Genomic DNA, 23,713 nt, shown 5'->3' on the forward strand with positions numbered 1-23,713 from the left:
CCCCGCCCCGCCCCGCCGCAGAGCCGCAGCCGCTCCAGCCCCCGCCGCCTTTATTGAGCCCGTCACAGCCCGGCCGCGCCGCGAACCCCCCCGGTGAGGCCCTGGGGCGGCAGCCCGGCCCCCCCCCGGCCGTCCCCGCTGTCCACACCTCCCGCGGCGGCGGCGCCTTCTGGGACCGCCGGGAGGCGCCCCCGGGCGCTGGGGCAGGGCCGGCTCTGAAGGTCCCGCGGAGGAGCTCACAAAGCGGCACCTGCCGCTGCCGGCACCCCCGGCGAGCCCCGCACCACGGCGGGGACGGGGACGGGAAGGGACGGAGCTCCGCCTGTCCCCCCGCCGCTCCCCTACCAGTACGGGGCGCGAGGCTCCGAGCGCCGCCAGGGCTGCAGGTGAGAAAGGACAAGGGCGGCAGCCCGGGAGGTGCCAAGATGCTCCCGGGCCCCGTTGGCACTCTTCACGGCATGGGAGGGAGGGCGGATCGCGCCCACGTGGCAGATCCTGTAGTTCCTCCCGTGGTTGTTGTCCCAGTGGGTCTTCTGCCCACACTGAAAGGAGATGCAGAACTCCGTGGCCCTGCGGGAGCTGGAGGACTTAGGCAGCGAGAGCTCGAAGGAGAAGGTGTCTGTGTCAGCCGAGCCATACGTGCTGTGCATGTACTGGCAGCAGATGTCTCGGAAGCTCTTCCAGCCATCAAAAGTGATGCGGACTGTGACTTTCTTCTCATATTCGATGTTTCTGACCTTCACTGTCCCTGACAGGGCACGGTCCTGGATCAGGCAGCTCTCCAGGCAGACCAGGTTGCTGTGCAGGCGGCTGCGGAAAGCCGCATAGTCTGAAGAGGGCTGTGGGAAGTCCAGCACGTACCTGCAAACTTCTGGGCGTGAGTCCCGCAGCCTGGGTCGGAAGCAAGCGAGGTCTGACAGGGCGTGCTGCAAATCACAGAGGTCCTCCTCGATCTTTGAGAAGAAACGGACGGCTGTCAGCGAGAGCCCTTTCATATCGGCAAACACAACCCTCTTCTTCTTCTGGCTCTTGGAGCTCTTGGTGCTATCTCGCCGCTCAGGCTCGTGCTCCGCGCTCAGCTTCTGGTTGAGACAGGAGCGGAGGGGTTTGCGCGCCCGGCTGCCCCGCAGCTCCTCGTAGGAGGTCAGCAGCTTGCGGATGGGGGGCGAGTGGCCCAGGCAGAGCCGCACGGCCAGGTCCACGGGCATGGCCGGGGGGGCGACGGCCCGCGCGCTGTACACCTGGAAAAGCCTGGAGGTGAAGAAGGGGCAGGCGGTGAGCCCCGGCTGCCGGGCGGCAGGGCCCCGGCCCGCTCCCGGTCCCGCTCCCTCCCTCCCGCCCCCCCCCACGCTCACTCTCCGCAGCTCATCGCGCCCCGGCCCCGCCGCTCCCTCCGCCGCCGGCGCCGCGCGATGAATGGGGCCGTGGGAGCGCCCGCCGCCGGGACGCCGCGCGGCAGCCAATCGGCGCCGGGGACGCGCCCGCGAGCGACCAATGGCGGCTCGGGGCCGGCGAGGCCCCGCCCCCCCCCCCCCCCGCCCGGACCCGCGGGCCGAGCCCGGCCGCCCCCAGCCCCCGAGCACGGCGGGGCCCCGGGGAAGCGGCCCCGGAACGGCACCGCCCGGGGCAGCCGCGGGCCGAGCAGCGCTGCCCTCCCCGCCCCTCGCACTGCCGCCTGCCCCTCTCTTTCCAGGGGGCTTTAGGGCAGCCGTTGCCGGGGCTTTCCCGGTCACAGGGGAGCCGAGCGGCCCGGACCAGCACGCCCCCAGCGCGGCAGCTTGCTGCCCCTGCTTCAGGTGCCGTGGGGTGCCTGCCACTCGCATCCAGAGCCGCCCTCACCGCTCAGCTCACATGTGGCTCCCTGACAGAAAGGACTGTCACCTAAATCAGATCACCCCTGCCCTGCGCTACCTGCTAATCGCCCCGGAGCTGTCTCGCCATTTAGGTTAAGCAGACCTGATTTTTCCTGCTGACAGCACAGATCTTGATCAGCTCATGACACAACCCATCTATCAATATTTATACACGGCTTCTCACCGCCACTGCCTCAACGTCTTCAGCGCGGTGCAAGATGTCTCTCCCTGGATGAGCAGAAGTGAGCCTGAACTCTGTGCGTGGCCGGCAGGAATCTGCAGGTCAGCCCTGGCCTCGGTCAGCAAAAACATCAGCAAACAGCCGGAGCCAAAGCCGCGTGCTCCCCTGGAAGGACGTGTGGCACTGGGGTCACTGCGGGTCAGACACTCCTGCCTGGGGAGGAGCACGGCAGAGCCCTTTGCGGATAACCAGGAGCCAGATGCACTTGTCCGGCTGGGCCTGCAGGAGCCGTGTGGCGTTAATTCCTTGCTGGTACCAGCTCCCCAACCTGGCCAGCATCAGGACGGATTCATCTGATGGGCCTGTTAAGCCCATGGCTAGGCCAGAGAGCTCTGCTGTCAGCACACGCCTGCCATGCTGAGCCAGAAGCCTTGAGCTGAAGCCCTGGCTGGCAGCAGGGCTCAGGCCAGCCCTGGAAGCAGTGCTCCTTGTTTCTGAGGCTGGCCTCGGACACAGCAGGGTCACATTCTTCCCCAGAGGTCAGAAGGAGGACAGGCCATGTTGTACTCACGCCTGCAATGGCTAACTGCGGCTGCAACTGCCCAAGTTACAAACCCAGGCAACATCTTCCCAGGGTCATGCCAGCGAACGAACCCCTCTTCCCTGGAACTAATGGTTCTTCCTCATGGTCTCCTAATTTGTCTGCTTCTGAACCTTTCAACACTCAAAACGTTCCCTGCAGAAGTTCCAGCTGTTTCCCACTGTGACTTTGTGTAGGCATTTATTCCTACTTACTAAAGAACGATCATCCTCACTGAATTACATGCTAGTGAGATCATTTTCCTGTAGATACCCTAGAGAAAAGAAACAATCACCTTTTTTTTTCTTGATGGCTTTCAGAGGAACAGCCCCCTTGCTACCAGCTCTAATACAGGCACCTCTCAATTCTAGGAAAGACTCTGTCAAACAGCACAGCAACCTACAGCCACAGCGAACCAGAGCAGCAGCAGAGAAAGCTCACCGAAGTGCCAGGGATGGGTTCTTCACAAGGCTGGGGCCCCGGGGAAGACGGCCACCCTGCGCACGGCTGTGCTGGGCTGCGTACCAGAGGATTGCATTCGATCACACAGGTAAGCACACATACTGCAGGCAGTGAGTCAGTTCCCAGCAGTTTCTTCCTGAGAACCATCCTTTCATCACATCCTCTCAGGCTGACAGCGCGTATTCGACTTCAGTGACCTGGGGAAGTTGACACGGCCATGCAAGAGGCTTCCTGCTAATGAAAGCAATCGCTCCACCTTTCTCTTGCACTCAGGAGAGTAGATCCGGCTCAAGCTGGGAAATCACAGCTCACCACCAGTGCCCTCTCTGTGACCTCTTCCACCACCCACCTACTTTGCATTGAAAGCTAATCACCCAGTAAACCAAGCTACCTGCACCCTGGAAGGAACAGAGAACAGGGGCTATATTTCAGCCCAGCAGCGGACCGTGGAGCAGCTGTTCCCTCTCAGTACATTCTCATCACAGGCAGAGACTAATGTGGACTGACCGCCAAGTCTTTTCTCCATCTAGAAGTACAAGCCAAAAGCACCTCTTCATCGACAAGGTTGCAGATGTTTCCCCTCCCCCAACACGGACGAGGAAACAGAAGCACTGTGTTGCGCTGAGACAGCATCCAGTCCCAGAAGTGTCCAGGGACTTGTTTACGGAAGGACACAGCGAGCAGACAGCAGCACTTTCAGGTGCTGCTAAACTTAACCTGTTAGCCTGACTGATCCCAACCTATGAGCCATGTTCAAAAATCCTGCACAGCCTGTGACGATGCTGCCACGTACCAGCTTTCACACTCCAGAAAGGAGCTGTGCTGCAGGCACTCTAGGAAAAATCAGCTCTGGTGGAGATTTGGCTGCTAGAAGAGGGCAGGGGCCCCTTTCACTCACACTGCTGCAGCCACGTGCTGCCCGGACAACTGTTCAGTCAAACATAATAGGGCCAAGGAGAAAGTCTGCCAGACAGGCCACTAGACGTTCTCCAAGCAGCTCTTCCTGAGCATGTTTTGCAGCAGCAGATTAACAATGACTTTGAACAGGAGCTCGGTCACCTCTGTGAAGCTGCCTGGGCTGTAGGAACGGGCAGGGTGCAATCCAAAGCCCTTTCCTGGGGGCTGCGCAGAGGTATGCACTACTGATTCCTAAGGATTAAACCCAGCTTCCTCTTAACGTCTGTACTTAAAAGAATCTTCTTTACCTAAATGGATTCATTAGGAACACTATAAAGCACACATGCAAAGCCACTCACACTACAAGATGCACTGTGTCACACCCTGCCTGGCAGAGAAAGGGCAGTGTCAGAGGAGCACCAGCCTGCTCCCCACAGAGCACGATGCAGGGAAGACCCCGAGCTGAAGGAAAATGAGCCACAGTCTGCTCATGCACTTGGCAGGCACTGGGCTGCGTAGCAGGGGACTAGGAGAGGCACACAAGGGTCAGCAGGGCAGGAGGAGTTTTTGCGCTATGTGACCAGCACCAAGGAATTGCTCAACTCCCCTTCCCCAGCAGCTGTTTCAGCAGAAGGCAGCTTGACAGCTTCTACCCTCACAAATGCACACAGCAGCTGCAGCAGAACTCCACACTTTCTGGAGGGAGACTCTTCAGATTCAGAGCGCACAGCAGAAAGCTGCTTTCACCTGACCCCATCGTTACAGTGACTCCATTTTAGTGAAACTGATCACCACTGTTCTCAAATGAGGCACCCTGGCAGAACATGCCCTCTGCCGTGTAACTCTGCAGCACCTGGTTCTAGAGATCCACATCTCCCTGTACAGGGAGCCGAATGCTCTGCTGCAGAACTCAGATACTGAGTGCTAGCCTTAGAGGAAGCAACATGAACACACAACGCATAGCTGGTGAGGCAAAACCAACACTGCTTCTGTTCTCACCCTGCAACAAGAGACTGCTTGGGAAAGCTCCGCCAGACCTGTGCTGCAGAATTCTTCTGAACACGACAGCACCACAAGCTTACAGAATCCTTCAGTTCTTCCAGTGCTCAGCTGCTGGTTGTGCAGACCATCCTGTACCAAGGGCCTTACTTGTCCTGAAGTTCACTGAGAAAGGCAGCCTTGAGCTCGAGGATTAACTAACAGCGGTGTAATCTCCCTGAAGTCTGTCGGCCCAAAGGAGGAGGTCAGAAAAGGCCAGAAAAGCAGGAAGGCCTCTCATCCCCCCTTGCTGGACTTGATCAACAAGGATTTCAAGAGGTGAAACAGCAGCACTTCAGTCTTCGGCGCAGGAGCTACTTTGGTGCTGGCTTTGAGCAAAGCCTGTGCACGTAGCAAAACAGTGAATGGAGCAAAATGAACATTTTACACGGGCAGCATCGAGACCCGGTGAGCATGAACCAGTTGCTCTGGTTAAAGAGCTCTGTGACAAGTGTTCAAAGACTGCCTGATATTTCCAGAGCTTCCATCAGGATTGCACCATTCGCAACCTCAGAGAAAAGACAAAAGCCCAAGGCTCCTGTAGACACTCCTTCCAAATCCAGGCCTACTCTGCAGGCAAATCTCAGATACCTGTAATGGCAAGGGTGGATATTTTAAGAGAATAGTGCTATTGTTACCAAAATGCCCGGATAAATCAGTGTAATCAACCACGTCAGAAGGGGGCTTGTGGATGAGTGTCCACCCTGGGACACAAGCTGCATGGGACTTTCCAAGGAAGGACAGACTTGCTGTTTGGCCTTCAGAACTATCCTTCAGAGAGAGACTCACTGAATTCCTAAGTTCGTCAGTGTCTCCCAGCCAGTATTTTCAAAAAGACCACATAAAAACAGTCGATAAACTCTGTAACCTCCCTTCCCACTGCAGATAACAAGCTAATGCTAAGCACCCCTCACATGATCCTGTGGCTGTCCCCTGCCTGCCCGTGACATTCTGTTTGCTCTGCCTGAGCTTCAGTTTTATCCTTAACTTGTTCCCAATCCTTCCTGCTCGCTGTGTGATAATCAAGATTTGCTCTGCCAGCAAATACCTTCACGTGTGGTGTTCTTTTGCTCAAGGGATCATGTGGCAAAGGTGGTGCAGAAGTATTCCCCCCAGTTCACCTCAGAGCAATCGGGCACTTGCACAACACCCAGGGTTGCACAGACCCTGTGAAAAGATCAAAGCCGATGGGGGAAGGTGGAGTTTACACAACTGGTTACCACACCATTTGGTCAGCCAGTTCCCACCTGATAGCCTAAATTCAAAGAACAGTGCTAAACTGGGGCACGGATGAACACACAGAGGTTTTACGATGTGAGTTTAAAACAAAGGGCATCCTGGGATTTACAAAGGCATTATTTACCTTTGAGGACAGATGTGCTCTGTCCACATCTGCTGTCAGACCAGCCCGAAATCTGGAAAGACAGCACCTACACTCATCCCTCCCTTGGGACTCAAGAGGGATCGTGGCAAGGCTCCGCCAAAGCCTCGTTGGAAGGAGTGCTGTGACACAGACCGCCCTTGCTCAGCAGCTCTGGGCAAAAGGAGCCCGGGTGTACCGTAAGCAATTAAGAGTTTGATTAACTGTGGGGACAACGAGCCCCTCCGCGTCTGTAGAGGGAAGACGTCTTGCCGGTCTACTTGGCTGCTCCCAAACCACGGTCCCACCGCGCCGTCCCGGCGCCACCTGCCGGCCCTGGCTCAGCACCTACCTGGCTCGGCTCCCAGCGCCGCTCAGATGAGCTGCACTGCTCCCGAGGCCACCAGCGGGGCGATGGTCTTGTAGCGGATCAGGTGTTGCGAGCCCTCCTCCAGATCGATGGTGTACTCCCTGCAAGAGGCAGGCGTGGCGTTAAGCTGCTGCTCCTCAGTCGCTGCGTTTGGAATCCTGCCCACAGCGCCTGCAGGAGGACCCCCTACCTCTGCTCATCAGTCTCCGGCTCGACCAGGATGTTCTCCTGCCTCTCCAGCACCCTCAAGAAGACGAAGGAATCCAGGTTGGGCTTTGGGACTGTGGAAACAGTGGGTTCAGAGCACAGACTCAGCACTCACTCGTGTTCCTCTGCAGGATGCTCAGCTCAGAAAGGGGCAATGGGGACAACAAGCACAAGGCTAATAAAGGGAACGCTAGACAATGCTGACCAGGGGTAAGGTGCACTGCTTCCATTTAAGACAACACTGGATTGCAGTGGTCAGCACATGCTCTGAGAGAAGCACAAAGGGACAGCAGCATTAAGCCATGTACTACACAGCAGAGCAATGTGAGGATACTATCACCAAACAATGTTTGTTTCTACTGAGCACCAGCTAAAAATGTAGTTCTTAACACTGCATGCTCCCCAGAGCTTTCCCCACACCTCTTTTGCTATGATTTGCTGGGACTATCCTAGAGTCTGGCTGTACTCACCTGATTTTAAGAGGGACACTTTCTGCAGGTTGGGTGGCATGTGCTTTAGGGCCACATTTTTCAGGTAAGTCTCTGTGTTTGCCATGTACCTGGAAAAAAAAAAAAAAAACAAACATCAGAACATCTGTTGATTAAGTCAAATGCAAATTTCCCTAGAAAGCATTGATTCAAAAATGCCAAGAGGTGACATCTCCTGGTCCTGTGATTGCTAGCAACTGGCTGACAGTAACTGGCTCAGATGCCAAACACAGTGCGGACTCAGAATTATTTCATTTCAGCTCTCTCCTTGCCCATAAGGAAAGCTCCTGGTAAAACTGAACTCTACTGCAACCCTGCCTAAAGCCGGCACTCTGCAGAACTGTTCAGCGAAACACAAGGATGAGTCCTGTAACCTGTGCAAAAGGAGGGAGATGCATGCAAAACCTACTCACTCTTTAGCAAAGGCAAATTCTTCTGGGGATAGAATAGAAGGCTCCCCTTCAGCTCGAGACTTCTCCTTCTCCAGGACATGGGGAAAAAACTTCTCTATCTGGTATTGAAAGAAAAGTCCCAAAGAGTAAGACACAGCTCGCCTAGAAGCTGGGTGACTACAATGCTTCCCCTGCAGGGAGTCACCTGCTCCTGAACAGCAGACAAACCTGACCAAAGACCTGCTTCTGAACTGACAGCACGGTCAGCTGGGGTCTCCATGCAGCACAGGCATGTGTGTACATGGCAGGACCCAGGCAGAACACACAAACATTTAATTGTGCCGTCCCGGGCTTAGATGCAGTGATGGAACACCACAGCAATGCTGGGATTCTCCTTCACCACAACAGAGAAGCGAGCCCAAGGAATGAAACGTTTTGGGTTGCACCCAGGATGAAAGAGAGCGAGCTTTAAAGAAGTGTCTCACTGCAGCAGGTGGGGTTTTATGGGTGAGAATCGCTCCTGAAGTCGCCCTTCCCTATCCCCTCTGCAGCACAAGGCGTCACCTTCACAAGCCTACATCGCAGGTAGCTGCTGAGCACGTAGCGGATCCTTTCGATCTCCATGCGGTGCACGCTGACCTTTAAGTCTCCTGCCTTTGCCCGTTTCAGGTTTGACTCCTTAAAGAGAAACAAACAAACAAAACTCAAAAGCTTCAAATCCCAAGCAAGGCGCAGCGCATGAGGTCTTCCTGCACACAGGGGCACCAAACCCGCCCGCGGCTCCCTCCGGTGCCCCCCTGCGGCCCCCAGCCCGGGGCACGGAGCCGGGGCGCCCCCAGGGGTGCCGGGGCCCCGTTCGCCGGCCCTACCATGTGGTCCAGCTGCTCCACCACGCACTCCACGATCTCGGCCTTGCTCTCCAGCAGCTCCGGGGCGAACTTCTCGTTCAGCCAGGCCTGCGGGACGCAGGCGGTGAGCGGCGGCGGCGGCACCGCGCCCGCCCCGCGCCCCAAAAAACGGCCATAACGCCCCCCCCCCCCCCCCCCCAGCCCCGGGGCTCGCCCCCCGGCCCCGCTACCTGCTCCAGGCTGCGGATGAGCTGTGCCGGGGTGAGCTCCAGCTCCTCGCCGGCCGCCTCAGGGCCCGGCTCCTCGCCGCCCGCCGCCGCCATCCCAGCGCGGCCCCGAGCGCACGCGCGGCCCGGCCCCGGGCGGCCCCGCCACAGCCGCGAGATGGCGGCGGCGGCTCCCGGCCCGACCCCCCCCCCCCCCCCTCCCGGGCCCCTAAAACCCAGCGCCGCCAACCACGACACGGACACAGTTTAAGAAAAGATTTACTCATCCGTCCGGACTTCTGCCAATATCACAACAGATGTGAAAGGCCAACAGGTACAGTTTTAGAAAAAAAAAAAGAACACGTTTTATACAATTAAAATATGAAACGAATCTCAAAAAAAAAAAAATCAGTGGCTGAGTAATAAGCCTGGAATTTCAGATCCAGTATTAGCACCTACAGTACCACCGGAAGCCGAAACACTCGCTATTTCTGTGGATTTTTTCCATTTCTAAATTCAAGAATTTCTTCCCCGATCAGACAGTGGTGCTCAGCACCAGGACATCCTTGCTTTGACAACAGAAAAGGATACAAGAGAGAAGTATCAAGCCAACCCAGTTTGTAAGAACTTAACTTTAGCAGGTATTGCTGAGGAATGTCAATGCACAGGAGATGCTAAATAATGCACAGCGCTACTCTTCCATAGCGTCAGCAGACAGAGTTAAGACACCATCTTATACAACATCTAAGTTCATCAAATCAGTGTTTTCCTATAAATTATATATAATAAATCCATAAAGAAACAGTTTTACACTTCACATATTAATCAGAGTAGGGTAGGAACTGTTTATTGGTTCAGCATCCATTTTATCATACTTACTGTTCTATGCGTGAACAGACCCCCTCTCCTGATGAGCACTGAGAGATGCAATAGCAACATACACACAGTAGTAGAAAAAACATCAGTATTAAAGTCCAGCTATTCCTCCCCCATCTAGGAACAACCAAAACACTAAAACAAGAAACACTTTGCCTTCTAGTTTTCCACGAGAATCAGCATGGGAAGATTAAAATGCTTGTTGCCTTGAGTCACTTCTCTCCAGGCAGAGGCACTGCATATCCCCTCACTGCAGCACTGAGCAGGAGGGAAGGCCTTGTTTCTGGAAAATTCCCAACTCTGACTTGTAGCTTTCCAAAGCCCGACTGATGTACAGGAAGGTTTAACAACTAGGGAGGACCAGCACTGCACTCACGTGACTAAAACTAGACTTCTGTTGGGCCAAGCGCCTGGTTTCTTTCAGCAGAGAACGCAGCTTTATCACCTCTTTTTCTTGAAAAAACTAAGAAATAATCTCATTGCTTAAAATTGGCCACAAAATGGATGCTGACCAGCTGGGCCACCCCATGTGGAACAGAGTTTTAGGAAGTTAGTCCTTGTAGTAGATGGCACTGTGGATCTGGCAGCAGAGAGAAGAATGATGCTCTAAAGTAGGAGGTAGGGGAACTTTGATACAGCAAGTCCACTGTTGAGCTATCTGCTAGAAAAGAAGTTTAATATTATTAGAAACTTTTAGAAAAAGGCATACAAACCTTTACACAGATATTGTGTTTTCTTAGAAGGTACACAGCAAGAAAACCAGGCTATGCAATAGAATATAGAAGCTCACCTATCTGCTTGGAACCAAGAAGGTAAAATGCAATTACTCATATTGATTTGTTCAGGTTTCTAGGGCTAATAATAACAACTCCTAGGCAAAACACCTTGGTTTCACAAGTGCTGGAAACACAGCAGCTTTTAAAGTAGAGCTTGCTACAAGGCATCTCTAACAACAGGAAGAGTTCTATCTTTCACAGCATTAAAGGAAGAGCAGTTGCTATTATAGCACTATCAATGATTTCTCTTGAATATTTCTTAGTCTCTTATTCCATTAGTCTGAAAATTATTCAGCGATCCAAGTAAGAGCTTAAATATTGTTCTATTTTGAAGTCGAGATTTAAGGGTAAGCCTTAAGTGTGCCTACAATAATACAGCACAAGTTAGGTTTATACATATCTGTACAATCAAGACCTGAATTTGTTAATTCTGTTAAGTTTTATACCACCTGAAATGTATTAACATTCAGTGACAATGCCAAGTACGGATATTTCTACATATTCAGAAAACTGAAGCCACACAAGACTTATGTGAAGACCCTTTGATTGCATGCAGTGGTTGGATAAATATTTTGTCTCAGTAGGAGAGTCTACATCTTCGAGCACACACAAAAAAGAAGTTGAGATTGGCACCAAATATAATGTTAATACGTACCTGAGACTCCACAGTTTTATCTTCCACTGCTCATACCTCTGTCTTCATAGATGGTAATTTCAATCTGCACAGAAAGGTTGTTAGGGAAACATACTATGGAAAGATTATGAAAATAAAAAAAAGTGGAAAACCACGATAGGAGAACTTTAGTCCTTGTGATTCACACCTGCTGTTTCAAGGCTAGTTTCAGAGCTACAAGACAAATGGAACTGTACGCCTAAGGGTTGTCTCATACAATCAGTCTGTTGATACAGCCCAGGCCTGTTCTGAGAACAAGAACAAAAGATGCCATACATGGAGAGCTTGTGAGCCTTGCCACCTTCTCTTAAAACTCAGGAAAGGCTATGCACCAGACAAAAGTTAATGCTTCTATGGTTCAGGTCCTAATTCAATAGCCAAACTAAGAATGCTTTTACTCAAATTGAATGGTTTTGCAACTGCAAGGGATTAGGCTTAGCATGCATTTAATTGGCATTCTCTGTTTCAGTTTGCTTCAGTGTCAATATTGACAAAACATGATGCAGGTAACTCTACCCCTAGATTTGATATAACCTTGCAACTAGTAAGGTAACATCTAGACAAAACGCCTGCACCATGGTTCAAGCCCTGAAGTAAAAAGATTCCAATACGCCACACTACATCTAAGAGCAAGCACTGGTTTGGTATGATCAACTTACAGTGATGTGCTATGGCAAAGTTTTCACTAGAACATAGGCTGAGCATTGCAAATGAAGCCACAGCAATCTCTTGCTTTCATGACATCAATTTCAATCCTACCAAGCTGGTCACTTTTTTCCCCGGCCAAATTTCATTTTCAGAGGTCACTGAAGTAGAGGAAGCATCTCATCTGTTTGATGTTCTGTTTATACGTACTTTCAAGAAAGTCTCAAAGGAGAGATTCTAATACTGTATTTTTGTTGTATTTTATTAAAAAGTCTTCTGATGTGACAAATCTTAAGGTATGAAAGTCTGACCAGAGAACAGCACAGAACTGAGTAAAGAGATTAATGAAGTATTCTGTAGTATTACAGATCAGGGATGACTAGAGGGTGCCACAGTAACAGAGAGAAACGGGTAGTATAGCATGGATGGACGAGTCAGGAGGAGCTTGGAAACCACAGAAGGATACAACTCTTAGCCCTCTTTCAATGGGATCTGTCAGCAGTAGGCCCTGAGGAGCATAGATCTTCTCATTCTGTTCCTGAATGAACTTGGCAATTTTCTTTAGAACCTGGTAATAGAACAGCCCAAACGTCAGTTTCTTAAATCACGATTCCCTGAAGTAACAGCCCAGCAGAATCACAAACATAACATCAGGACAGCCCATCATGACAGTGCCAACATCCACCAGAGACAGAACCTGCAAAGTTCCCTGATGCACAGACGATCATTACACTGCTCAGTCTGACCGGAGTCAGTCTGATGTGCACATGAAACAGCCCTGCAGTAAGATCCAGGCCCTAAATGGAATTTGCACAGCAATGGTGCAAGTCACAGAAAACCTACCAGGAAGTAAATATTTAACTGATGTCTGGGGACGTCCTGCCTTCTAAGCAACACAATGAACAGAAGAAACGCACCTTTTCATAATGTGTTTCCATGCACAAGAAGATAGTATAGGCAGTCAGACAGGCCAGACACCCTTCAAGATAAGATTGGCCCCCAAGTTTTTCAGCTTCTGCATAAAGGTTATTCAGCGTCCGGACAGTCTCTTCAAACTGCTGCCTATCAATCTGCAACAGAAAGTCAAGTTTAGCCATCACACCGCACCCTCCGCATTCCAGAACTCACCGATACCTCCAGATATCTGCCTTCATTTATTGCTGTTTGTGCTTCCATGTGTTTTTAGACGCATCACCTACTAACGTTTTAAACAGACACTGTGTTTAGAGCCAAAGTCTGGAGGATGCATAGTTACAGGCCAGTAATTCTCTGTTAAACAGCCACCAAACGATTAGAGCCAGTCTGAATTCCAACACAATCTGAATGTAAAGCCATTAAGAGTTAAAAAAAAAAACAACCTACATCAAAGTGCAATTTAAATGAAGGTGGAAAAAAAATGGGTTATTTAACACACATACAAAGGTCTGGTAGATTAAGAAGAGCATTTAATAAGTGAATTGATTGAGCTAACTTTTGATGTCAATAATTCCTTGCTGGTCCTGAGATGTTGGGCAAACAAGCCCTCTATAGGACGACATAGAACACGCAAAAAACAATGAACAAAGAAAAAAAAAAAACACAAAAAGGGGGAGAAAAGCCATCAGCAAGGCGCAGCTGTTTTGTCACTCCTGAAGACCCCCCCTCAGCGCACACGACGCCAAAGGAAGACCCCGGAGATGCTCCTCGTGTGCGGGCACCGCGCCCGCCGCGCCGCTCTGCGCGGTGGCACAAGGCAGGCGTTATTGCCGGGCACACACCGAGCCCGTTCCGCTCCGCTCGCACCGAACGCGGCTGCGCTGGGCGGCCCCGCGGCCGCCTCCCACGCGTTTTCCCCGCCCGTTCCCGAGCCCACCGAGCGGCACCGACCCCACGCCCGGACCCCGACACCCGGCGGCCCCTCCCGAGGCCTCGGCACCGCCCGGCGGGGGACGGGGCCCGGGGACGCCGCCCCCTTTCCCCCCCCCCCCCCCCCCCGCGGCCCTCACCCGGTTCTCCAGCTCGGCCGGGAACTTGCTCTGGAACTGGCAGCGCGTGCCGCCGCTGTAGTCGCGCTGGATGAACACCTTGCCCGACACCGGCGCCTGCTGCGGCCTCATCGCGCCGCCCGCAGCGAGCCCCCCCCCGCCGCTCCCCGCCCCGCTCCGCCCGGCGCCGCCTGCCGCAAAGGCCCGGCCGGGGGCGGGACGAGGGCGGAAGTGCCGCGCCGCGCACGCGCCGCCCCTTCGCCGGCCCCAGGGAGCGGCAGTGCGCAAGCGCTCGGCCGCCTCGCCGGGCCTCTGCGCGTGCGCGCGCACCGCCCGCGTCCCATTGGCTGCGTGGCGATCACTGCCCCTCCCCGTCACCTCACCCGGGCCGTCGCCCCGCCCCCAGGCTGTAGCCCCGCCCCTGACGCCGGAGACACGCCCCCCGGCCCCATAGCCCCGCCCCCTGTGCCATAGCCCCGCCCCCTCTGCTATAACCCCGCCTCCTAATGCAATAGCCCCGCCCCCTGGTGCAGTAGCCCCGCCCCCGATCCTGTAGCCCCGCCCCCCGATGGCGTTTTCCCGCGCAGGGTCCTGCCGCCCGCCGGTCGCTCTGAGCGGGGCTCTCCCAGCGCTGCGGCCGCCCCGGTGCCCGTTGCCGGGGGTCGTTGTTTGTCCCCTGCCGGCTGCACCGCAACGCAACAGGGCAGCCACGCGCGCAGGGACGGTTGATTTGGCTGATTTGGTTGATTTGGTTGATTTGGTTGATTTGCTGAGTTTTTCACAGCACAGAACGAGCGGGCTCCGTGCCGTGCCCCAGACCGGAGCAGCAATGCTGCAGCGATAAAAGCAGCGAGCAGCACCCGGGGACACAGCGGGAGGGTGGCCCCGGCGGGGGCTGCCGGGTGGAGCCTCACGGCCAGCTGGGGACGGGGCTGAGCTGTCCCCGGCGTCCCTGCTGCAGGCTCGTGGAGGAGCCGGGGGGAGCTGGGGGCACCCCGGCCTTTGCTGGGGCCCGGGCGCTCCTCGTGCTAAACGCGTTGTGCATGGGGGAACGACGCCTCCGTTCTGCTTAGGGAAGAGATTAAAAGGGAGGGGGGGGGGAAGAAAAGGAAAGAAATCCAGCAAAGCGGTGAGCTGCCCCAGGAACCGGGGTATCAGCTGCTGCTGAGCTCACCTCACCCTCCAGCCCCCCCCCTCCCATAGGAACAGCCTGAACTAATTAACCCTCTAGCACTCCATAATGAAGGCTAATAAACACCTAATGGGGTTGCTTGAACAAACAATCTCCTCGAAGGCTCTAGGAAACTCCAAGTCACTTGGGGGAGCCTGGGGAAGAGCAGGGAGTGCAGTGCTGGGTCCCCCTGGACCCATGCATCGCGGCGTGCTGGTGGGCTTCTGTGGATGGGTTTGTTCGGGATTGTGAGCCCAAATTCTGAAGGAACCGCGCTCAGAAATAATCTGCTGTAAATACTGTACCAGATGGACTGCATCTTCCTAACCTTTAGCTTGTTCCAATATGCAAACAGTTAAGATCATGATGTTAACATTTTCTCAGATGTTTTATGCGTGTATAAAATATTCTAAAAGAATGTGCTTTTGAATGCAGAGTTTGATCCAATTACAATCTTACCAGAGTTTATAGAAACATAAAAAATCTGTTTTCAGGGTGTCTGAGATCCTGCTGGCCTTTGTAGTAAACTCTGAAGTCCTTGCAGTGGAATATAACTGCTGCTACGTAGGAGATGGTCAGTGGGATACTTATGGTCAGGTAAATGTGCTAATTCTTCAGTCCCGTGCTTGGTCTCCTCTGCAGATGGATAATACAGGGTCACTTAAAAACAATATGTTCCATCTCTGCACCAAATTCTTTTGATTTCTGTTGGGGCTAAAGGCTTGGCTCCTGCAGGCATGAATGGATTTGAAAGACACTAAAAATACAACTTAAGAGCTCAGGACAACTATTCCATGGGATGAGTTGCTTAGCTTATCTCCCAGCAAGTGCAAGAATAGATCTCCCTTATCCTACATGGCGACTGCAGCCTCTTATGGGCAGGTTTCCCAGAGATTTAAGTGAGAATATTTTTTTCCCTGGCTTAGCTGCAAGGCTGAATTAAGGAAGGACAAAAATGGAGTTTAATGGATGTTCATTTAAAGATATCCACTGTCATGCTTTTGGAATAGAAAAGATGGCAAACACTGCAACCAGTGGGGATCTTCTAAGTTTGCTGTGTTATTGTGAAGACTGAGCCTGGAAGTGGTAATCGTGTGATCTGTCCGTTTCTGAAAGATGCATTTATTGTTTCAATGTTTTATGACTCTGTCTGTAAGCAGTTCATAATTTTAACAGGCGTCTTCTAATTCACTGATTTTGAATAGGAATAAGACTGTTAAAATTATACAGCGAGTGTGCATGAAATCATAAATAAAGGCAGCAAATTACCCTGTTAAAGAGGCAGAAGCAGTCTCTGTCACCCAGCTGCTTCGGGGCCACTGACGGAGGGCAGCCCCCGTGCTGCAAGAGGTCAGGGACCTGCAGAGGAAGCACCGTCCCTGCCTGCAGCGGGCAGCACCGCCGGCCCTGCAGCGGGTCCTGAGCTGCTGGCAGCCTCCCGTGAGATGCAGGCCGTGCGGCAGGAGGCTGCCGTGCCCCGGTGCTGCCTGGGAAGGTAATCTGAACCTGCATCACTGGGTATCTCGCTCAGTGTTTACACAGAAAAGGCGAGCGCGAAGAACAGGATTGTATTTGTTTTTTTGTAAGTCAAACCAGCTGTGATCGAAAGGCTGCAGCCCCTGCCTCTGAGAAACACCGACCGCTGCTGCTGCTGCTGCTCGCGGCCGCTGCTCCCCACACCCTGTGGGGTCCGGCCCTTCCCCACCGTGACCCCCGGGTGCTGAGCTGCTGGGTGCAGCCCGGCTGTGGGACGCAGCAGGGGCACAGCCAAGGGGCTGCTGCCTGTGCTGGGGCTGGATGGGGCCGGTTCACAGACGGGAGCAAGGCTGGGGCTCCGGTGAGCCTGGCTGGCTTGGCATGGCACCTGGCCCTGGGAAGGGCTGGCGGCGTGGTCTGGCTGTTGCTGGGTGCTCCCTGCAGCAGCTCTGATGCGTGGGGTGCTGGTGATGGAGCTCCTGCACACTGCAGGGCTGCAGGACCCAGGTCCTGGCTCCTCTCCTGCAGGACCCACCGGCGAGGCCGAGGTGCTGGAGAGGCACCGAGCTGGTGCTGTTAATCTGCGGGGTGTTCTCCAGCCTGACATGACCAAAGGTGGAAACCTGGGGCCGGTGGAGGAGACAGAGGAACTCAGAAACAAAGAGTCTTTCAGGCCACCTAATGCCGTGTGGATCCAAGAGGACAAATCGAATTTACAGGCATAGCTTAGATTGGGAGATATGCTTGCAAAGCCAATTTGTTTCATTTTATAGGCCTGAAAGATTCTAAGTCGGGGCTCCCTGTATGGTTTGAATTAGGTTTGGATAGTGGTGTTCTGGAAAGCTAGGTTTGGAGAGGTTTTCGTGCAGTACATTTGTAGTTGAATAGGGGCCATCTAGCGCTTTTGCAATGCTTTTAAACAAAATAATCCATGTCTGCCCCAAAACGAAGCTTCCACTTGGTTAAGAAAAGGATGAATACTTGAAAATGGAGGTCTCTCTCATACTACATATTTTGGATTAAGGTTCGACACATGTATCAACAGAGAAAGTGAGAATTTCAAATGGTGCTTTCTTTTTAACCCTGCCAGTTTGTGCTGTTGATACGTTTACCAGTTTTGTTGTCCACGACTGTGCAAAACACCGAAGCTATTGGGAGCTGCTGTGTGAGACCTCAGCAGCAAGGAGGCTTCAACAGGCTGCCGCTGGGTCCACTGGTGGAGATGCTCCCACAGCCAACGGGCTCAGGTGCTTTACAGGGAAGCTTCCAAGGGGCTGTTTTGGCTGCTGCTGTCTCTGTGCAGAGCAGACAATGTCTGAGAACCAGTCCCTCTCCCAGTGCATACAGCAGAAATAAGAAGTGGCTGGGCAATGTGCTGCGGCAGCAGGACCTTTCCCTGGTGGCAGCGGTCCTGGTGCAGGCTGAGCCCACCCTGGACACCCGTCCCTGTGCCTCTGGTGCCCCAAAACCCCTGCACCTTCCTCTGGCACGGGTGGGAACCTGGCTGAGTGCTGTCCTCCAGCACGAGGGGGCTCCCAGGCTGCCAGCTCTGGGATACTTCTGCACCCTGCGAGCCCCGGGGAGCAAGGCGACTGTTTCGGCAGAGGGATAAGCCCCTGGCTCCCACTGCGATGCTCGGCTGCCAGAAAAGTTCCCCGGGAAGTAGCACAATCTTTGTTTGGTCATTAAAGCAGAAAAAGAGAGAGGGAATCTTAGGAAATGCTTGAAACGATTAGGTGATCTTAACTCTAAGGAGCTAAACAAATGCAAAGCAATCCCCCCCCCGCCCCGGCCCCCAGCCCCTCGTGCTGCTGTAGAATGTAATCTCATTTCTAAACACACAATTACAGAAAATAAAAAGAAAAGAAAAGAATAATTAATTTCTGCTTCCTCATGCAAATCCTCTGACCAATCATTTAGGGATCAGGAGCAATTCAGCTTCTTGTGCAAATTCCAAGCTGAAGGCCTGAAAAAAAGCAAGTGAATAGATTTACTTTTCTAAGAACCAGAATTAACAAAGGTTCCATTTTCCATGGTTATGTGCCTGGCCAGACAGCTCTTGCTGACAAGCTCTCAAAAAACATGTGTTGGCCTGTTGAAAAGGCCCCAGTGTTGACTGACAGACAATTGAAGTGACAAATTGTTTCATTGTACTTGGCAGGGAGAGCGCTGTATTAGATAATTATGGCGAGGAGGGAAGCGGCGGGTCACAGGTCAGAAGACACGTCTGACCCTGTTTTCTGAAAGCCCTGAGAGGAGCCCGCTCTCGGCAGAGCAGCACGGCGCTGCCGGCGGTTTCTCCGCCTGTCGCGGTGATTAAGAGCTAACGAAGACGGAGAGGGTCCGGGCTCACTCCCTGCTCACCCTAGCCTGGCTCTGGTGGGGCAGCGCCGTGCCACAAGGCCGAGTTCCCCCGCGGGGCCTGCGGCACCTCACCGGTACCCGTGCACCGGCTGTGCCGCCCCGCTTCATGTCGCTGTCCCGGCAGCTCCACGTTCCAGACCCGCAGCCGATGTCCTGGTGCCTGAGTCCTGGTGCCTGAGCCCCGCAGCTCACACGGGCATGGGGACGCCGAGGGGCAGCGGGGCCAGGCCGTGCTCCCGAGGCCGGGGTGTTGCTGGCTGCGGCACGGCGCAGCTAACAGTTATTGAAGCCTCTCTCCCACCGTAGAAATAAAATACGGCATGGAATCATGGCACAGCTACTCCATTGAGAGCGCCGCTCAACTGAGTAATACCAATAATTCAAAACAGATGAGCTGAAGGCTCGAACACTATAGACTTAGTATCCTGATCTGCCCTGACCCCTGGCACTCGCTGAAAGTTACCTTGAGACTCGCCAGAGCTCTTTGTGACTTCTGTGAGGGTTATTTATTGCAAACTCATAAATAGTTGTTATGGATTTTCTCCATCAATCTACAAAATGAATTAGGTTAGAAAAAATTTATGTAGTTGGATTTTGGGCATGTGTTTCTCAGGCAGGGGAGAAAAAGTGGGATCTCCATTGTGCAGAGGACGGGCTGCTGCAGAGCTCGGGGCTCTGCTGCCTGCGTTAATTAATTCCCTTCCGCAAACAGTTTAAAATGCACAGTATAGTTGAGAAGGGGGGGGAGGGAGGGAAGAGGTTCTTCTTTACTTCTCTCTTAAAATCTTCCATAAAACTATTTATGGGGGAAGGAAAATCTATTTCCCTCTCTTCCCTCCTGGATGCACTGCCAGCCCATTCAAAAACTGAAACTTTCAGCTTTCTGCCCCCAGAAAATCCACCTCGAGCCAATATCTCCCAGTCTCCTTCTGAGACTGGCACCAGCTGGGTGCAGCCGGGACGGGGAGGAGCGTTTTTGTGCTGGCTTTTCCTGTCTGTACATCACCCAGTTTCCATGGCCATGGCCCAGGGTGGACGACAGGTGCTTCTGCCTGGTGGAAGTGGCTGCGTGGTGGAGGCAGTGCGGGTGCCACGTGAATTTCCACTGCAATTCATCCATGTCCTGCTCTCCCATGTCTGTCTGTCCAGCTACCCAGAAGCTCTTGAAAAGGTTTGTGTGAATGAGCTGACATAGCTTTGTTTCTGCTCCCCTGCTTTGCCCTTTACCCTTTGGCCTTTGCCCAGCTCTGTGGCCAGGGGAGCCAGGGTTTGGCCACAGATGACTGCGCAGCTGGCCAGATGCTCTCTCAGGAGCACAATGAGCTGTGGCGGCTCTGCCCCCAGCAGGGGCTCGCCGCTCCTTCTGCTCCCTGGCATGCTTGCAAAAATGCCAGACGCAGCATTTTTGTGTCACCGTGAGGAAGATTTCAGTGCGGGTCCTGCACTGGCGGCAGGGGAGCTGGCTGCTGCTCCCCATCCTCACAGCTTCAGCTTCATCTAGGACTTTATCTTGCTTGCAATGCAGCTTCTGGGCTTGCTCTGCATGCTGTTGTCAGACTCATCTCCTGACTGCGTTCTCCTCTCCCACGTCCCTCTGCAGGAGGAAGCAGCCCCTCTCCGTTCCTGCCCAGCGAGGCCGGCTGGGGCCCTGTCCCCGTCCCTAGGTAAGGTGCGTACTGGCTGGGCACGCCAGTGCCACAGGCCTGTGCAGGTGTGTGTTTGGTAGGGCTGTGTCCACTGATACGGAGAGCGCAGTGAGAGCCCTGCCCACGAGTGGCATCCGGGCACGAGCCCTGCTGCTCGCTGTGGGACGCGTCGGTGCCTACCCGGGGCTGGAGCAGATGGGTCGGCGCTGGGTAACGTGGTAGTGGAAAACGTTGACAGAGGGAGCATGACACCAGGAGCTATTTGTTCAATCAATGATTTACCAGATGTGTACGCTGTACTAAAGGCTTGTAAACATACTTTAATGGCCTGCTGTAAATCCAGGCAGTAGCAGTGCCAACTTCATCTCCATTGGACACGTTTTAGGAACAGCAGGGCAAAGTCTCTGAATCACTTTGTTACAGGCTCTGTCAGCTCTGCAATTGTGCATGTAAATCAAAGAGCCAATGTCCTTAGGTCAAAATTATTTGAACGTCAGGAATGGTTTTATGACCAGCAGCTTTTCCTTTTCTAGGTTCCCTGCAGTTTCTTATCTTCCACAGACTGCATCTCCAGAACGTTGGGTTTCCGTCCGAGTGCCCCGAGTGCGTGGCTGTGTTTTCACTGACTAGGCTGGAAGTCTCTTTTGTTAATCATTGAAGCAGAGCATCATTAGTGAGAAGTGCAGAGTGTACACAAAGAGGAACTTGCCAAATTACTAATAAGCAGAAACTCCATCCATCTTAATGAGACAGGGTTAAGAAAATAGCAACCTAGAATATACACAATGGAGCCTTTCCACACTGTTTGTTTATCCATGTTAGAAAGTAGTTCAGGGCTCCATCTCTAGAGCTGGTCAGAGACTGGAGCATGGTTTCCAAACCACAGACTGCTGATGCTCTTGCAAATCATCAAGCATGAGAAAGATAAATAAATAAATGGACGGACAGTTCAATAAATTATTAGAAGGGAGATAAGTATCTGGTTTCCAAACAAATGAAACAGCACCACAACAAAACACCAGTTCCAGGCTCCCCTCGCTGCTGAGCGAGTCAGGTCTGCACCAAGCAGACCTTGGTCTGTTCAGGAGCCTTTGGTCCCCCCAGTGTTTGATTTACCACATCTGCAGGACCAAAGGAAGAGCCGTGATGTGCTGGTCCCTCTGTGGCTCCCATCAATGCCCACCGTGTGTGATGCCCTGCAGGGAGCTGCTGCCCACCTGCTGTGGGCAGAGCAGATCTCAGCCACGTCTGGTGATGTTGGGGCACTGCAGGCTGGATCCTCAGAGAGAGAAGTGTGAGGTCAAATGTCTTCATGTGGTGGGCAGATCTCCATCTCTGTACCTGAAATGTCTGGGCTGGAGCTTTTGCCTTTCTTGGGCTCCTCACCAATGAGGCCAAGGGTCCCTGTGTGCTCCATCCCCATGGGGCTGCCCTGGGGTGCTGCAAGCTGGGCTGAACCCCATGCCATCAGCCCAGCATTGTGCTTTCCACTCTCCAGTGACTTCCGTGGGTCACTGGCAGTGCAGCAGAGGCTTGCACCCTCACCGAGGTGTCTGCACACCTGTGCTGCCAAGCCACATTTTTCTTTTGTTGGGTAAGAAATGACTTGCAGCGCATTTCACGCAAGCAGCTCAGCTGCTGGCTATTTTATTGAATGCCAGCACACGCTGTATGTTATTGAGACAAACTTTATATATGCTACAGACCCTCTCAGCAGCCTGCACCTGGTCCAGAATGAAGCTGAGCCTCAGAGAGAAGAATGTGCTGTAATGCAGCAAGTTATTACAGGATAAATATTTATAAGCCCCTGTAAATATTTGCCATTGGTTCCCTCCTGGGCTTTGGGGCAGACGGTCAGGGTTTTCAGCCGTGCTGAAGGCATTAGCTGTTGTAGTTCTTTATGCATTATCTCAGCTAGTAAACCCTTTGTTGATTGTGTTTAGTTATAGAATTTAATGGTGCTAATTTCACACTAACAGGAGACATCAGCTGGAACTGCTGCATGCCTTGACTCTGTCCTAGCATGGCCCGGTACGTGGTGGGGGTGCTCCCAGTGACAGCGTGGGGCCATCCCAGCTGCAAAACCTTCACGCACAGCCTCCCACGTGCGGGGGCGAGGTAACACCCCTGGCTGCATTGGTGTTACTGGGAGCTCAGAGAGGACTGCTGTGCCAAACCAGCAAACAAACACAACAAAGCTAACATCCTCCTCGGCAGCTTGACCCTAGCAGGGGCTATTGCTTCCAGCTGGTGTGGGGGGGTGTCAAATCTAAAATCAATACTCCCTGGGGTCTCCAGGAGCTGCCCCGCTGCAGGAGGTGGAGCAGGAGCCATGTGCTGCTGCAGGGGCCGCACGGTGGGGACATGGTGGGGTGGCAGGGGCTGAGTGCCATGGGGCCGTGCAAGACCTGGCGTGGTGGCTTACGGTGGCTTTTGTGTCACCCATGCTCGGGGCAGGGGCAGTGGATGCCTGTGGCCGGCCGCTGTCAGCTCTCCCATCACTGCTGCCTCTGTTGGGGCTGGGATGGGGCTACTGCAGCGGTGGGAAACTGGGGAAGAAATGCCAGGGCAGACAAGGCCATGACTCCTCCATGCCCTCAAACACAGCAGTGAAACAATGGGCCCTGGGCAATAGTGCTTGCCGGATTGTTGCATGGGACTCTATTTGGGGGCTCCACTTTGCTGCTCATGCACGAAAGCCAGTCATTTGGCAAAAATCAGCTCAGTTAGCAGCCATTGTTCGTAAAGAGCCCGGGGCTGAATGGGCTCAGGGCTAATATATTCTATTATCCCACGCCTGCCTGTTCCCTGAGGACGTGGAGGGAAAGGCGCATTCCAGTCCCAGCGGCCGGCCGGGCGAGCCCTCCAGTCTGGGCAGCGGGGCTGGGAGGGACACGGGGTGCAGCCCCCATCAGCCACGGTGGGGTTGGGGCGCAGGGCGTGCGGCCACACCATGCCCTCCAGGTCGGGTGCCCACGGTGGGGGACGTGAGCAGGAGCAGCCTCACCGGCAGAGGAAGTGGTGGGGGTGGCAGAGAGAGGGGTCCAGCAGGCTGCGGGACAAACAATGGAGCCAGAAATAAGCATGGCTAATTGGACCGGGCTTTTCAAAGGGCAGAGAGGACTCGGGATAGCCAGAAGCGTGCATGGTGCAAAGCATCTCATCTTTCAACAAGAATATGTTAGAATATGTTAGCTGCTGTGGGAGAGGCAGTGATACGTGGCTATAAAGCAAAGTTAA

General features: G+C 53.6%; 3 protein-coding genes and 1 long non-coding RNA gene across 6 annotated transcripts; 1 reads left to right on the plus strand and 3 right to left on the minus strand.

Moving 5' to 3' along the window:
• Positions 1 to 33: 33 nt before the first annotated feature.
• On the minus strand, positions 34 to 3,012 carry LOC137845137 (protein phosphatase 1 regulatory subunit 3C-B-like). Of its 2 annotated transcripts, none has more exons than XM_068662040.1 (2): positions 2,038 to 3,012; positions 34 to 1,251 (listed from the first exon to the last, which is right to left on the minus strand). In XM_068662040.1, exons 1-2 carry the CDS (start codon positions 2,163 to 2,165, stop codon positions 342 to 344), a joined length of 1,038 nt encoding a protein of 345 aa, XP_068518141.1. In that variant the 5' UTR covers positions 2,166 to 3,012; the 3' UTR covers positions 34 to 341. The 2 variants fall into 2 exon arrangements, with proteins under 2 accessions (XP_068518141.1, XP_068518142.1); XM_068662041.1 differs by lacking the exon at positions 2,038 to 3,012 and adding an exon at positions 1,356 to 1,424.
• Positions 3,013 to 6,302: 3,290 nt separating this feature from the next.
• Positions 6,303 to 9,064, minus strand: GINS4 (GINS complex subunit 4). The gene is made up of 8 exons (XM_068662044.1): positions 8,907 to 9,064; positions 8,698 to 8,784; positions 8,393 to 8,506; positions 7,850 to 7,947; positions 7,419 to 7,507; positions 6,932 to 7,022; positions 6,724 to 6,842; positions 6,303 to 6,622 (listed from the first exon to the last, which is right to left on the minus strand). Exons 1-7 carry the CDS (start codon positions 8,997 to 8,999, stop codon positions 6,746 to 6,748), a joined length of 669 nt encoding a protein of 222 aa, XP_068518145.1. The 5' UTR covers positions 9,000 to 9,064; the 3' UTR covers positions 6,303 to 6,622; positions 6,724 to 6,745.
• Positions 9,065 to 9,143: 79 nt separating this feature from the next.
• Positions 9,144 to 14,056, minus strand: GOLGA7 (golgin A7). 2 transcript variants are annotated; one of them, XM_068662045.1, is made up of 5 exons: positions 13,838 to 14,056; positions 12,770 to 12,922; positions 12,319 to 12,420; positions 11,190 to 11,253; positions 9,144 to 10,416 (listed from the first exon to the last, which is right to left on the minus strand). In XM_068662045.1, exons 1-4 carry the CDS (start codon positions 13,946 to 13,948, stop codon positions 11,206 to 11,208), a joined length of 414 nt encoding a protein of 137 aa, XP_068518146.1. In that variant the 5' UTR covers positions 13,949 to 14,056; the 3' UTR covers positions 9,144 to 10,416; positions 11,190 to 11,205. The 2 variants fall into 2 exon arrangements, with proteins under 2 accessions (XP_068518146.1, XP_068518147.1); XM_068662046.1 differs by having other exon boundaries at positions 9,144 to 10,419.
• On the plus strand, positions 10,375 to 11,333 carry LOC137845141 (uncharacterized). Its single transcript, XR_011090107.1, has 2 exons — positions 10,375 to 10,501; positions 10,541 to 11,333. It is a non-coding gene; the product is annotated as an uncharacterized lncRNA (long non-coding RNA).
• Positions 14,057 to 23,713: the final 9,657 nt, after the last annotated feature.

Source organism: Anas acuta, chromosome 27 (assembly GCF_963932015.1).
Source record: "Anas acuta chromosome 27, bAnaAcu1.1, whole genome shotgun sequence".
Classification (NCBI taxonomy): Eukaryota; Metazoa; Chordata; class Aves; order Anseriformes; family Anatidae; genus Anas; species Anas acuta.